Here is a 16635-nt window from a genome sequence, read left to right on the forward strand (position 1 = left end):
TTTAAATATATTGTCCTATTCCTATGGCTGATGAGAGATCAAGGAAGTAAACCCTTGAATTTACAAGTACATGTTCTTGTTTATCACTCTTATTCAGGTTATTTTAGTGGCACACGTATGGGCTTAGTCTGACAGGGCAAGGCCCAGAGCCCAGCCTTGTACCCACCAACTGGGTGACCTTGAACAGGCTCTCTTTAAACCTCAGATTCTGCATCTGGAATGGAGAGAGCCTAACACTTTCACAGGGGGTGTGAGGGTTGAGTGAGATGATGTATGTAAAGCTTCCACAATGCTGTACACACAGTAGGTGCCCAGTTAATATCAGCGCCCTCCCCTCCTTCCAGCAACTTGGCCATTTTCCCTCTCCTGTCTCTTGCCTCTTTCCTTTGTACTTAATGCCTCCCTCCAATGTCTGAGTAGAAGTGGGGCTTGGCAGTCAGGTTGTGTTCTTCCTGTGTCTTGGGGCCTGGAATTTTGCAGCTGTGTAAATTGAATAGGGGAGAGGGAACTGTACATTACTTATATATGTGTGTGTGTGTGTGTATTTTAACCCAATAACTTTGGGAACAGCTGTTGGGAAGCACTTTCTTCATCAAATCCTCACTGCAAAAATGCAAACTGAAGCCTTCCTGTTGAACAGAGTGCTCTGCGACCACAGAATGTTCAAGGCCCGCCATAAATTTCAGTGGCTCCTTGGTCACGTTTGCCAGCAGATTTTGACAGAGGTAATCCAGCGCACCTCGTGCCTTCCCTCTCCCCCACATCCCACAGAAGGTTGCCTCTCTGTCGGGCTGATTGGAGCCTCCAGAGGCCTGGATGGACCATCTTAAATCTCTTTGGAGGCAGCTTTTGGGAAAGGTTAATAGAACCTGCAGGGAATCTGGGGTTGCAGCTGACAGTCGGAGCTCCATGGGTCTCCCATTTCCCCTGCCCTCACCCCCCAGCACCTTCCTCACCACTCATCCCCCTCCTCCGGCATCCCTGTCTCTCTCACATTAAATAATGCGTTCGTTTCCTTCACCCATGAGACAGGGCTCCCCTCCAGGGGAAGGGCTGGTCTTAGCTCTGTCTCTCCAGTACCCAGTCAAGGCCTCACACGAAGAGCCTGCCTGAGTATACAGCTCAGGCTGGTAATAAGGGGAAGTTGGGGAAGAGCTGCCATTGTTGAGCACTTGCTGTATGTATGCCAGCCCATGGTAGGCCCCAGACATGCATGCTCTTATTTATTTACTCTTCACAGGACCCCTAGAAGGTAGGCCCAGATCCTGAAGATTCCAGAGCTCTAATAGAGGAAGCAGCCTACCCAAAACCACAATAAGCAGTTTTAAATTCAGATCTTACTGCAGCCTTTCCCCTGGGTTGGAGTCCCACTTAGCCCCTTACCAATTGTATGTCCCTGTACAAGTCATTTCGCCTCTCTTAGCCTCAGTTTTTCTATCTGTAAAATGGGGGTGATGGTCTTTACCTCACTTGGATGTGGTCAGGATCAAATAAGATCATGGACGTGAAAATTTTCTGTACACTGTAGAGTAAATATGATTCACATGTAGGCATTGTTTTATTGGTAGCTCAATAAGTTAAAATAGATTCCAGTATGTGCTGGGTACCCACTATATATGAAATCATTGTGTGGGCTGTGAACATATGGAGATAAATAAAACCAGTCCCTGCCTTCAGGGAACTCAATAATAAGGACACGTATGCAGAGTGGCCTTTGGTTTGCAATATATACATCTGTAACCTGGCCCCCGGCCACCTCTCTCAAGGTTCATTTCTCAGGACTCTCCTCCTTGCACCCTCCAGCTATACTAGCTTCCTTGCTGTCTCTCAAATGAACTTGCTCTGCTGCCCAGACTTTGCAGTTGCTGAGCACTCTGCCTGGAAAGCTCTTCCCCCAGATGTTTGTGGAGCTCACTTGTTTATTTACTTCAGGTCTCTGCTTAAATGTCACCTCCTCAGAGAGGCCTTCCCTGACCACCTTACTTAAAACAACACACCCATCCCATCACTCCGAACCTCTTATCACATTAAACTTTTCTTCACAGCATCTATCATCACCTGATCTTGTTCTACATAGTTACTTGCTTACTTGTGTGTTGATTTTCTTCTCCACTAGAATGTAAGCTTCTGAGGGCAAGGCTTTGTCTTCCTTGCCTATCAGTGATGGCACCAAGGTAGGCACAAAATAAATATTTGATGAAAGAATCAATGCCTGCCGCTCCATAATAAAAAAGACAAATAACTCAATTTAAAAATGGGCAAGTGACCTGAATAGACATTTCTCCAAAGAAGATTGCAAATGGCCAGTAAGCACGTGAGAAGATGCTCAACGTTGTTAGCCATTAGAAAATGCAACTCAAAAACCATGAGATACCACTTCACACCCACTAGAATGGCTATCATCAAAAAGTCAGATAATAACAAATGTTGGCAAAGACGTGGAGAAGTTAGAACCCTCAGACACTGCTGATGGGAATATAAATTGGTGCAGCCACTTTGGAAAATGATCCAGCAGTTCCTCAAAAGGTCAAACGCAGTTACCATACAATCCAGCAATTCCACTCCTGGTATACACCGAGAGAAATGAAAATATATATCCACACAGAAACTTGTGCACAAATGTCCGTAGCAGCATTATTTGGAAGAGCCAAAAAGTAGAAACAACCCAAGTTTCCATCAAGTGAGGAATGGATAAATAAATACGGTACATGTGTACCCTGCAGTGTCATTCAGCAGTAAAATGAAGTGGAATCTTGATCCGTGTTACAACATGGATGAACCTTGAAAACATTATATTCAGTAAAAGAAGGCAGTCACAAGAGAGCACATATTATATGATTCCATTTATATAAAATGTCCAGAATAGGCAAATCTATAGAGACAGAAAGTAGATGAGTGATTGTCCAGGGCTGCAGAGGGTTGGAAGGAAATGGAGAGTGACTGTTAATGACTGTGTGGTTTCTTTTGGGGGTGATGGAACTATTCTAAAATTTATTGTGGTGATGGTTGCACTACTCTGTGAATATACTGAACATCACTGGATTGTACACTCTACATGGGTGACTTGCATGGTATGTATTTATATATCTATAAAGCTGTTATTACAAAAAAAATCAATAAATATCCTCATTTGATATACCTATATCAAACTAGCAGGTAGTGGATGTGTCATTCTTCTGTGAAGACCAGAGAGACCTACGTCACTCTTTATTCAGTGTTGATATAGAAGGTACACCAGTCACTGGGCTTCCCCAGGTGGGCAGGTAAAAGCAGAGTTCCTTTTCTGGTGAATGTTTAAAAAACAAACAAACAAAAAAAACCTGGCCCTGAGAAACCTGTGAGGAGGAGAGGAGCAGAGCTGGAGATGAAATGAGCTGAGCCTGAGAAATTTACTGTGTCCTGTTTTCCAGAGACTATTTTCCCAACATAAGTCACAGAGACAGATGGCCCCAGACCTGCTTCCGAAAATAACCACTGTCGAGGAGAGGAGAGTTGACTTAGTGGGAGCTGCCTGGCTAGGGAAGTAAGACACACAAAGATTTAATGGGCTGGAAAAGAAGGCGAGTTTGGACCCAGGAGGCTGTGGTTCTGCCAAGCTCATCCCATGAGGGACCCAAAGCAAAAGCTGTTGTCTTTGCTGCCTTTCTGTGCGTGTGTTTTCTTCTCTTTAAAATAACTTTTTAAAAATCTTATTATCACATTTATTCCTTGAAAGAATTAGAAAATATAGAAAAAAAATTTACTCATAATTCTACTGCCCTAAAGTAACAGGCATTAACATTTTTGTTAATTACACACACACACACTTAAACAAATGTCACAGTTATGTTTTATACAGTTTTGCCCCATGCTTTTTTAATATCCTATTTCCCATATCCTTAAACATCCTTTACAAACATGGCTTATAATGTCTACTTATTAACATTCTACCAATGTGGCTTAATTTACATAATTAGTCACTTTTTAACATAAGGGATGTTTTTCCTTTTTAACATTTAAAAAAAATTTTTACTCTTGACTATTACAATGTTGTGATAAATATCCTTATAAATAAATCTTCTGAAAAGTCATAATTGTTGTTCTTGGATAAACTCCTAGAAGTGGAATTGCTCAGTTAAAAGGTTTTGACATTTTAAAAATCAATTTATATCAAATTATATTACCAATATCAGTACATAGAATCTTGTTTGTATTTAAAATCAACATCTATTTTAGCACCTACTAGATGCCAGATGTTTTCACATTTATTATTTCATTTTCTCCTGAAGTTTTAGAAAATAATTTTTTAAAGTATAAAGATTATATATGCTCATTGTAGAAAACTTTGAAGACATAAAAGCATATTTTAAAAATTAAAAATTGCCCATATCAGTGATAACCATCATAAAGATTTTTTTCAGCCAATCTTTTGTATAGGAATGTATTTATACAAATTCGTTTAGTCTATAAATGTTTCATGAGCATTTACTATACTGAAGGGACCTAACTCTTCATTATAACTGAAATTGTTTTTATCCTGCCTTTTTTCCATAGTGTCCTTTAATCCTCACAACAACCCTTTGAGGTCTGTACTACTGTTACTCCTACCTTGTAGAATGTTGGACCACAAAAGAGCCTTAGGGTATTCTGCTCCAACTCCCCAGGGAGGAACGTGAGGGCCAGAGAGCAGAGGTCCTGCCCATGATCCCACAGCACACTGTTGACCTGCACGCAGATCTCTTGACCCCTAGTCTACTGCAGCAAACTATAGCCTCTGATGTGGAACTGAATCTATACTGCCCTTGAATGGGGCAGCCATATAATTGTCTTTAGAGTAAAGGTAGGGCACTATTATTAATTGATGTGGGAAAGCAGATGTCAGTTGGTTCTGTCACTGGCAAAGCAGAACAAATGGTCCCTCTAGCGCTCTAGCTTCAGATTTCTAGCACTTTGAAATGCTTGGCAGCAGTGGAGTGCAATCTATTTCAAATAACTATGGGAACCAGTTCGGCAGACCTTTTTTAAGCTGAGACTCTGAGCCAGGCCAGGACATAGAGATGAGCGGCTGTGGTCCCTGTTGGGCAGACTGGACTGTTTCAGCTGTAGATGTGACCAGCACTCACTGTTGTAAAAAGTAGGACATGCTATCACTGCAGCGGACTTCCTGGTCCTCTAGCAGCCCCAGACCTTCATATTGGAAGGAGATCCCAGTTTTCCTTATTTCCCCATCTTCTGCTCAGAACTGAGTATGATTTTACTTATTCAGTGGTGCCACTGGCTGCCCTGTTAAGAGGAAATAGATATTAGGTTAGCTCATGAGGAGAGAGCAAATGCATTTGGTTTTAAGTGGAGGGGCTAGAGTATTTCTACAAGGGAGACTGAAGAGAGGAAATGCAGCCAGGCTTCACAGGAAGGATGAATCCATCAGCTGAGGGCTCCATTGAGATGAGATACCTGTTTAGGTCTAAAGGTTTTGTTTTGGTTTTTTCCTAAGTGTCATTTATTGAGTAATTGCTGTTTACTGGGCACTGCGCTAAGCATGCATTTATTTATTTATTTATTTATTTATTTATTTATTTATTTATTTATTTGCTGCATTGGGTCTTCATTGCTGTGCATGGGCTTTCTCTAGTTGCGACAAGTGGGGGCTACTCTTTGTTGTAGTGCCGTCTTTTCATTGCAGTGGTTTCTCTTATTGTGGAGCACGGGCTCTAGGCACATGAGCTTCAGTAGTTGTGGCTCATGGTCTCTAGAGAGCAGGCTCAGTAGTTGTGGCACACGGGCTTAGTTGCTTCACAGCATATGGCAGGCGCATTCTCAACCACTGCGCCACCAGGGAAGTCCCCTACACAAGCTTCTAAAATGCGGGGCTGCCAGTTAAAGGGTTATTAGGAGGCTCTTCCCCAGTCCAGGGTCTCCCTGTAGCACACAGCTCGTGCTCTGGTTTCACAGCTAGGACTCACACTTCCGCACGGTGTGAGCAGGCCATGACTTTCCCCGCCAGAGCCTAGATGGGGTTTAATGGAGATCCATAAGGTTCCATTTGGGCATTTAGATGGATTTCTCACGACTGCTGAGAAAAGTGTAAAAAAGTGCATTTTGTTAAAGGTCTTCTTTCTTTTGACAGAGTAATAAACGCATCCATCAGCTAGCCCTTCACACTTTAGTCTCACGGCATATTCCAAAGACAGCTCAGAATCCAGAATGCTGGACGGTCTTCCTTCAGCACCAGCTTGCCCCAGTTATAGGTTACATTTCAAACGCTAAGGAAAGCTACCATCAATGCACACAAAGGTGTGAGGGCCTGAAATTGCTCTTTCTGTAGATCTCAGGACTCACATGTCATGTGTTCCTTTTATATATCATGATTGTCTTTCTAACACTTTTCCTCTTATATGATGTCAGTAAGTGATGCATATTGATAAAGGTGTCATTGGCAGGCTTGCAGATCTGTCATTGTTTATTCCCCAAAACCACCTAGTTCTCACTCTCAAAGACCTACAGCTGGAGGAATGGCAGGGGGAATCCGTGTTGGCTGAACCCTCACCCTGAGACTGCCAGGCTCCTTACAAGCATACTATCATCCGCCCCTCAAAAGCTCTTTGCAGTGGGTATTGACACATAGTTTTCAAAGGAGAAAACTGAGACTAAGAGAAATGAAGTGACTTACCCAAGGTCATACAGCCAAGGTGAACCTGGGCTTTGGCCCCTGGTTGGCTCAACAGAAATCCTGTAGTCTTTCCACTTCAGATGTGTTTCAGTTGGACAGGAATCTCCCCCTCCCTACTCCAAACCATGGCTGAGAAACTTAATTCACACCCCTCAGTGAACATAGCATTGCAGTTGTGGGTTCTCCCCCAGGTCCTGTGACCACCGACAAATGACTTCACTTCTGTAAGCCTCCAGTTCTTGACCTTGAAAATGGGGATGGATTTTCGAATCCATTGTTGTTGCGAGGAAGGGTTGTTGTGAGGATAAGATCTTGTAAAACACCTGGCCGAGTTCCTGGGCCCCAGGAAGGGCTCTGCAAATGTTTGCCCCTGCCCCCACCCCTCGGCCATAGGGGTGTCTGCACTCTCTCACTTTGTTTTTCCCTTCTCCACCCTTATCTACTATAAGCTCAAGCTACGCTCAGAGACCTCCTCTCAAGAAACTTGCATGGCTCCCCTCTACCCTTCACTGGCCCCCTTGGTTGCTGAGGTGAGACACTCCAGTCCTCCCATCTCATTTTACCACAGACACAGTGGAAAATTCTGCCATACCAGGTTCCCTTCAGCTGATGATCGGGATGCATGGAAAGGCAACCCAAACTCCAATTCCCTAGTCACATAGCACCAGGAATCCTTGTTTGCCTACACGAACATGCATCTGGGCCCTGCCTAAAAGGCAAGCCCAGATCATGTGGACTCTCACCATCCTGGCTGAGCTGAGCCAGTTAGAAAGGAGATCTGAGCAGGTGCCTTAAGTTTCAAGAGCAGATCCTTCTAAAGTACAGCCCTGGTCTTGTCACGTTCCTGCTTTAAAAACTTCTGTGACTCCCCAGTTAAGGTCTGATTTCCTTTTCCTTGCGTTCAAGGCCTAAACCTGCTATTCAGAGACTCATTTCCCACTTCTCTCTTTACAGAGAGCTTTCATGCCATAATCAAGGTCCTCTCCTTCCGTCCTACCTTCCTTCCAGCCTTTCTTCATTTAACAGATGTTTATAGTGCTTTCTACATACCAGACACTGTGCTGGGCGCTGGAGAACACAGCAGTGGACCAGCCAGGCAGGCTGGTGGATGGCCACAGACAAGTATATGCTGCAGTGTGGGAAGTGTTGACAGGGAGCTGCAGGAGCCCCCAGAGGGGTGCCGAACCCAAACCCAGGCTTGAGGCATCATGGAAACCTTCCTGGGGGTGGTGACCATGAGGTTAAGCCCAGAGGCTGAGCTGGGGCTAGTGAGACACACAGAGTCGTAGTGATGAGGAAAAGGGACCAGGAAAGGACATGCTCAAGAAGAAGGAATAGCATGTGCAAAAGCTCAGAGGCAAAACTTTGTAGTTGTGCTCCAGGGGGTGCCATTCAAGTAGATTCAATGCCAGTGGGGCCCTGAAGTTGTGCAGATTGGTGACCTTGGACTGAAAAGAGAGCAGTGAGTGCGTGGAAATGAGGGCAGGCCAACAAGTCTCAGCACACTTGGTGAAAAGTTAATGAATGATAACATATGAAACTTGAGAGGTAAAGTGATGGTTGGCAAGTTGCTTGAGACCAGGTAAAGGATGAAGGTCTGAGGTGCAATATTCCTCCCTCTGCCATGGATGCTCAAGCCCCCATCTCTTCATCTCTTCCCACTGGAACCCTCTATGGCTCCAGAGAGCCTTCCTTGGTTCCTCCCGTTGAGGTGAGCTCCCCACCCCCTCCCCCATCCTCCCCTCGCACTGGGCTGTCTTCTGTTCCGACCGGTCCCCCCTCTGCCTTGCTTAGAGCTGCATGTGCCACTTTCTCTCCCCTCCCACCAGCTCCTTGGGGGCTGTGCCTCTCACAGTTGGTATCCCCCTCACCTTGCCAGCTCAGCGGTTGTTTAGGAAATGTCTGTGGAATGAAATGGTGTGCGCCCTACCTCTGCAGTCATGCACTGCTCTTATAAAAAAGAAAAAATAAAGAAAGTTAGTGCCCCTCACGTTATATATGCGTATTAATGCATCATGACATCTAAAGCTTATTAGGTGTTTACTGGCTGCAGTGCTGTTCTCAGCACGTTACTTATGGTAACTCCTTTAATCCTCAGAGCAATTCTGTAATGTAGGTATTCTTTTTTATTTTTTCTCTCTATTACATAGATGAGGAAGTTGAGTCACAAAGGGTGAAGTAACTTGCCCACGGTCACTACTACGAAACTAGCAAGTAGTGCACCTAGAATTCAAATGTAGGGTCTGGCTCCAGAGCCCATCCTTTTAATACAACCCTGCCCTGCTTCTGTAGATGCCAAATTGGTACAACAGTGCATTTTATTATATGTATTTTGAGCATGGATATATTATGTACATTATAAAACATACAAAATAGATATTAGAAAAGAGTGAGATAAAAAAGTAAATACTAAGAGAATTTTCTTGCACCCAGGAGGTGGTGTTGAATAAGAGGAAGGAAATTAACACTTGTCCATAGTTTCTGTACATCACGGAAACCTCATGAGTTATTGTGCACCTGTTAAGGGTCTGGCACCTTGTTAGGTACTTTGAATGTTAGGTTATGAATATTCAGAGCAACCCCAGAGGTCTGGGGTGAGGCCTGGGGATTGGATGGAAGGGAGAAAAAGCAGGCATGATGCCTGGGAAGGATTGGCTGTTCTTAGCCCAGGGTCTCTGAAGTTTGTGATGGAACAATTTACTTAGTTCTGGAACTATTTATTTCGTAAAGCTCGACAGATTTACTCAGGAAGAGGCTGTAACAAGCACCCTGGAACAACATATCATGTTTCTTAACCTTTCTCTGAAATTCTAACAACTCAGCATGGTATGGTACTGGTTATCTCAAGCTCATCAGAAGCTCTGATTGGAGATTAGATGTCTTTGGTTAATAAAAGAAGAGGAAATGAGTGTATATTTGCTTAATAAATGCAGCCTGGCTGACAAAATCTTTCCAATAGTGGGACTGCAGGGGAAGGGAAATCTTGAATGGGTTCTTCGTGGGATGGTTTCATTCAGTTTAGTAAACATTTGGTAAGCAATGGGATTCTGCTTGCCCAAGCAATACTGTGTACTCGGGTATAGTATCTTTAGTCCTTATAATAAGTTTATAAAAGGGGAGAAGTTCCCAACTTATAATGAGGAACTGGGGGAAATTTATCCAAGATCATACAGCCAATGAGAGGCGAGGACATGATGCAAGCCCCAATTCTGTTGAACTCCAAAGCCCACTCCAAGAATGTACTACGTCCCAAGAATGTGCCGTATGCTTTTATACGGGAGACAGCTACAGATAACTGGAAATGCAGCAGGGCAAATAATGATAACAGAACTAAAAAAAGGTTAGCTCAGAGAAACGAATGATCATCCCTATAGTGCTGTGTGGTAAGTGGTGTCAGGCAAGGCTTTCTCTATGGTGAATTGGAAACACTGGTTTGGACAATTTTAAGGTAAATCATAGCACAGATTATTAAGTAAACTAAAGTGCAGATGGAAAAGCTACCCAGAGATTGTACTGTGATCATGGATTCCTGCTGCCTCAATTGCTCTTACTGAATTTCTAATGTGAACTAACCAAATGGCATACACAGCAACTCTATAAAATGTTGTTGTACATGGTTGGGCTCAAGCCTTGACATGAGAGTCATGGAACTTGCAAAATCCTGCAGGATTTGGTGGCTGAATTGAGTGAGCTTCTCTTGGTGGATAGACCACAAAAAGCTTTCTTTGTTTGCGGGGGGAGGGGGTTTCAACAATTAGCAGCTCTCTGTGCCACCTTCCCCTTAGAGCTCTACCAGATCTTATGACAGGTCTGGGCTGCATTATGTTTCCTAAGTTTCAGTCTCTGAAAAACTGGATGGATCTGATTATGTTTTAAACCTTCTATCAGTCAAGGTGGGGGAAAAAGCCATAGCCCTTGCTGTCGAGTGGATGCATTGTCCTGTACTGTATACCTTTATATGTCTGTGCTTATGTTCCCTCTCTTGTAGATGATGTACTGCACATGACCAAAGGCCAGACTCAGACAGGACTGCAAATTGTCTGCCCTGAAAGGTCTTGTCCCTGGCCGTTACCTCCTCCTTCTGAAGAGTTGGGAGTGTGCGCACAAAAGTATAGACAACTGGGATTTTAGAATCATTGAACCTGACATGTTACAAACATGCAGTCAAACATCCTGACTTAGTGAATCCTGGAATTCACAGAGTGTCACTGTCCTAACAAGTATACAGTTTTTTCATCTGAGACTATTAGAACCTAAGAATCCTAGTCTGTTAGATACCTAGAATTCATCTCTTCAGCAAATATTTATATAGTGCCTACTATGTGCTAGGTACTATGCTAGATTCTGGGGCTACAGAAGTGAAAAAGACTACTAGAGCTCTTGCTCTCTCAGGAAGTTTGCAGACAACATCAGGACCTAAAAATCTTAAAACGTCAGGTTCTTAGAAAAGTGAAAGATTCGTGTGTTGAAATCCTAGAATGCCAGCGGTGGGGAGGCTCTGGATCATTCTCTCCAGCTCCCTCTACCTTTTATGAGGCCCAGAGCCTGTTCCAAGCATGTTGGATTAAAATCTCACTCATAAGAACATTCTTTCAGTTCGGTGACATCACAGAATGGCCAGCTTGCAGGGGCTTAGCGATCACCCAGTGTGGCTGCTCATTTTACCAGCGAGGCCACGGAAGCTCAGAGGGGGGCAGCTGTTTGATAGATGACACATCTCCACCAGGACTAGACCCCAGGTTTTCAGGCCTCTCTCAGAGACCAGGCAAAGCAGGAAGGGCACCCTTTTTGCAAGCATGCAGACTTCTGCGTGAGGCCAGCTCTTCAGAAGGAGTTTGCACTAACTTTACAGAGGCATCAGCCCCACCCCCGAGCCACGTGTGCAGTAGATCGCCCAGTGTTAAGCCCCCTCCCCCTGTTGATGCGTGTTTTATTTTGCTCCTTCCTCCTCCCCGTGTGCCTCAAAACCAATTTTCATTATGTTTTTTTCTGTCTGTGTTTGTCTTTGTGGTTCGCAGGTGCTCCCTTGCATTGTTCATCTGCTTCATCAACCCCTGTTGAGCAGTCCCCCTCCCCGCCCCCCCTCCCCTCCGGCCAATGAGAGCCAGAGGCGGTTGCTAGGCAACGGTGTGGCCCAGCCAACCCCGGACTCAGACTCTGAGGAAGAGTTTGTCCCTAATTCATTCTTAGTTAAAAGTGGCTCCGCCAGCCTGGGGGTCGCGGCAAACGGTAAGTCCCTCTCTCTTCCTAACTTCTGTGGGTTTGTTTATTTTTTCCTTTCCTTGGCGTTGCTGATTGATCTGCCTGCTTGGGCTGCTTGTAGGGGTGGAAGAGCCTGGTGCATGGAGGGCTCGGGGTTCTCAGGGACCTGGCGGGCTCAGTGGGCTCAGGCAGCCCCGCTCCTGCTGCTGGGGTGTGCAGGGGTTGAGGGTCTGCTGTTCCCACCCCCATAACAGACGCTGGGCAGACAGAGCTGCAGGGATAGAGATGCACAGACAGATACAACGAGATGGAAAGATCAGGTAGAGCCTGAGTCAGGCAGAGGTACCGAGACAAAGATAGACACCAAAAAAGAATAGAAAAGAAAGGTTAAAACAAAAGTAGCACTGACTGACTACTTACTATGTGCCAGGGACTGTGCCAGCCACTGTCACTTGTTGCTTTTTGGATCTTCCTCACAACCCTGCCTAAGAGACCAGTATGGTAGTTTCCCCACTGACTATGAGAAAGCTGAGAGAAAGGCTCCCGGCTTTGGACGTTCTTGACCTTTCACACTGCCCAGAGACAGGGACCCTGGAGACCCAGGCATCTGCAGGGCTGAATGCTGACTGCAGAGAGAGCCACTGGGCTTAAGCATGGATCTGCCCATAGTCACACACCTCTTCTAAGCTCTGCCCTGACTCTCTTAAGGGGGGTGGGGGGGAGGTTATGATGCAAGAGCTCCAGGCTGGCCAGGAGCCAGCAGACTCAGGTTTTAGCCCCTGGTCAGGTACTGTGTGACCTGGGCCAAGGTGCTTGCTTGCTTGCTGTCTCTGTGTCTACAGTGGGCAGTCCACTTCTTTGCAAGAATTCAAAGCCTGGAGAGGATTCAAGCCTACAAGGGGAGGGGCGGGGTGACCTATGTGAGGTAACCTGCGATCTCCCTAAGGTCCCAAGATTTCCTGATTATCAGAGAAGAGAAAAGGAAATGAGACTTTCCCCACATAATATTGTAGGTTACATATTGATTTTGCAAACATTTATTAATAAGTGCCTGTGTGGTACTAAATTCCAGGTCAAGCTCTGGAGAATGAGGCAGAGATTCAGAAAGATATAAAGCAGGATCCATGGGCTCTGTAATCAGACGTCTTTGCATTAAATTTAAGCTTTATTGCTGTGGGACTTTGAATGGGGCACATTGCCTCTAAGCTTGTTTCCTTAAGCAAGTATAGCAAGGGCTGTGTGGTACCCAGCTCATGATGAAGGCTTGTCACAGGGCCTGGGATAGAGAAGGAGTTTAGTAAAGGGTTAGTCATGGCCACGGTCACCACCCGCCTCCCTCCAGGGAGTTTATAGACAGCCTATATATGAAAGCCACAGCACACTGCCTGGCACTTAATGCTCAGAGAATGTCAGCCTTCTTTTCTCTTGCAGTCATTGCAGCCCAGAGCAATAGGGAGGTAAGAACCTGGTGTGAGGGTAACTGAGGAGAAAAGCCACCATTTTGCCTAAGGGAATCAGGAAGTGCTTCCCGGAGGAGGTGTTCACTGATCTGAAAGAATAAGTAGGGTGTGTCAGGTGGAGATAACCAAGGGCTTTAATAACCCAGGACATTCTGGGCAGAGGGAAAACGTGGACAAAGGGCCCAAGGTGGGGAGCTGGTGGGATCCTGCCCCCAGCTCTTTTACACCTAGGAACCTGGCCAGTAAATAGGCATTAACCCTGGCAGAGTGTAGAAGGCCGCATGGTAAGTGACCTGAGCTCTTCTGGGTACTGAGCTGAGGCCCTCCAGGCATCACCCCACCCCCATGACAAAGAAAGGTGGTTTATCCCCAGCCCCCTCCTCTAACCAGGAACTCTCCCAGCTTCTACTCTCTTTGAAAATCAGAGAGGAGGTCTTTGCCCTTGATGGTTCTCTTATTTTTTCAAATTTATTTTTATTGGAGTATAGTTGCTTTACAATGTTGTGTTAGTTTCTGCTGCACAGCACAATGAATCAGTTATACATATATCCCCTCTTTTTTGGATTTCCTTCCCATTTAGGTCACCACAGAGCGTTGAGTAGAGTTCTCTGCTCTACAGTTTGTTCTCATTAGTTATCTATCTTATACATAGCATCAGTAGTGTATATATGTCAATCCCATTCTCCCAATTCCTCCCACCACCACCCTTTCCCCCTTGGTATCCATGCGTTTGTTCTCTGCATCTTTGTCTCCCTTCTGACAGGATCTTGAGCCCTGCATTCTCTGTGACCAAAAGCCAAACCATCCTCCAGGGCCTTTTCCCTCTGTGCTCCTGAGGGAGGCGTTGTCCTTTTGGTGGTTTAGTATCATTGCTCCTCTATACCTTTCAGCTGCCCATGTTTTTAAACTATGCAGAGAAACAGGAACCCTGGAATGGGTCCCGGGCCCAGCTCTGTGGCTTACTGGCTGTTTGTCCTTGGCCAATCACTGTCCCTCTTCAGGCCTCAGTTTCCCCATCTTGCCAGCGATGGAGTAATTTCTAATGTACTCTGATTTTCTGAGTGTTGTGTGGTGCTGACAGGTGTGCCAGCCAGTAGCCTTCTTAACATTACTTGGAAATATATGTATATATTTTTCATTTCTAAGTAAATAAGCCTTATAGCTAAAAGAGAAGGCAGGAGATTAAAGTCCTTAATCTCTCCCTTTGCTAATTAACTGAACAAGGGCAATCACATTGTTGTAAGTCCTGCAGCAAATTGACGGCATTACTGCATTATTGATGTGCAGGGAAGATGGGGGGACTCTGGCCTGCAGCTGTCTGCTCAGCCGTGCGCCTCTGTATTCCTCCTCCCCAGGGGACCTGGAGACACTTCAGAGTCCTTCCCCGGGGCCTTGCTCCGAGTGTGTCACTCTAAAGGTTGGTAATAAATGTGTCCCACGCCGCAAGGGAGAGTGTGGGTCCTTAGTGGTCTGCTGCTCTGGGTTTGGTGGGTCATGAGAGAGCTATTGCGTGTCACCCCACCGATGGACCCTGCCTGCCACCTTCCTGTCCCCTGAAACCTGAAACCAGGGGGTCTCATATGAGCCAGCGGATCTGCTGGTATTGGCATGGACCCAGCACTAGCAAGTGAGGGTGAGTGGACCCTGTCACAGCGTGGGCCCGATACGTGTTTAAGTCTTGTTTGATTTTTTTTCCATGGAAAAATGTGAAATTCTTGTAATGGGACTGTCTCTATTGTTTCTGTCAATTCTAAAAGTAACAGTGCTTGCTAACATTCAAACAGTGCAGAAAGGTAAAAAGTAAAGTTCTGTTGTAATTCTTCTTCCCAGAGACAGCCCCTTAACAGTTCGGTGCATGGCCTCACAGTTGCCTGTTCTGTAGTGATAATTAATGAGTGGATGAAGGGATGAGCAAGCACTGCAAACTGCCTAAGGACCACAGTGCAGCCAAGAGAGCAGGGCCATAGCCAGACCCTCTGAAGGTGGGTTCCAGAGATGCGACCCTGGGCACAGGACCCAGCCTCTCAGATCCTCAGCTGCGCGGCGGGTGAAGTGGGGAAAGCCTCCTGGGGTCGCTATGGAGTTCAACAAGGTAAAGGACGAAAGGCCCCTGCCCCTCTCTCCCTCCCCTATCTCCACACCTCCATTCCCTTCCACCAGTTTAAGGCTTTAAAGACCACCTTAAATGGGTTAATTGCTCTGGCTCCTTCAGAGGCCTGCTTCCCCAAGAGATTTCTTTCAGGAGGCACTTTAAATGACAAAGGCAGCCCCCCCGGGCACCTGAAGGGTGAAAATGAAGTTTCCTTTGGCAGGAGCTGACTCAGCATCCTGCTCTGAGGGCTGCTGCTTTGGGAAGCAGCCTTCGGGAGCTGGGCTCCACGCTCCAGTGGCTCCCAGAGGCCCTGTGCCTCCAGCTGTGTCAGCTCCTGCCCAGGCTGCCATCCCAGGCCCGGGCGCCCCAGAGCTGCCCTGCGAAAATCCCCACGTAAAGAGCAAGGAGGCCGCGTGGGGCATCGCAGAACGGAAAACAGGGGAAGCAGCTCTTTCTGTCATCAAAATCCTAACCCCCCCCCCCCAAGGATAACCATCTAGAAATCACTGATAGATACAAAGAAAGATTTCACTAAAATAGCAACTCTTCACAGCTGAGAAGCGAAGGAAATGGTTAGGATTAAATAGATCTTTGTCCCTTCCCCCACAGAAACTTTTCAGAATAAATATTAAATGTGCCGTGAACTGTTGCCATCTGAAGTCTAAAGTAGAAGGGCCTTAAAACCTTGGTGGTTAATATTTAAGAGGGTCGGGGAATAAATAGCTCAGAGAAAGCTGCCTGTTTCTCAAAGTCTAGGTGAGGTAGAAGCAGGTGGGACAATTTACACGTAATGAGCATGTTCTCTGTGTAAGTCTTTTCTTTACACGCGTTATCTTTTTTGAGCTTCTGTTTGTCTCTGTTCAGGAAACCAAGGCCCCGGGAGGGTCAGTGGCTTGCCCGTGGCTCTCCTGCTCATAGGGGCACGGCAGAGACTTACACCGAAACGTGCTTGATTCTGGAACCCTGATTTTCTTCCTTTCCCCACCCCCCCTCAAATTTTTTGTTTTGTTTTCAATACCAGATTCTGTTATTTATATGTCTTCTTAGTAGGAAGCTGGGGAAGTCCACCAAAGAAAAGCTGATTTTTTTTTTTTTTAAGTTACTAGTTGTTGGATTCCTAGTATTCACCTCACAAACCTTGATGAAGCCTCTATTATGTGAGAGGTGTTTAATCTTATTGAATCATGGGATCTTATGGAATCTCATTGAATCTTCATATCTAATCCTGTGTC

The 16635-nt window shown here is 45.6% G+C and overlaps 1 protein-coding gene across 1 annotated transcript in view; it reads left to right on the forward strand.

Moving 5' to 3' along the window:
* TENM4 (teneurin transmembrane protein 4) overlaps nucleotides 1-16635 on the forward strand; it is a 732935-nt gene that overhangs the window by 436353 nt on the left and 279947 nt on the right. Inside the window, 2 exon segments of the mRNA XM_057747430.1 lie at nucleotides 11668-11726; nucleotides 11728-11878. Of these exon segments, the coding sequence (XP_057603413.1) occupies nucleotides 11668-11726; nucleotides 11728-11878 (210 nt within the window).

Source organism: Hippopotamus amphibius, chromosome 9 (assembly GCF_030028045.1).
Source record: "Hippopotamus amphibius kiboko isolate mHipAmp2 chromosome 9, mHipAmp2.hap2, whole genome shotgun sequence".
Taxonomy (NCBI): domain Eukaryota; kingdom Metazoa; phylum Chordata; class Mammalia; order Artiodactyla; family Hippopotamidae; genus Hippopotamus; species Hippopotamus amphibius.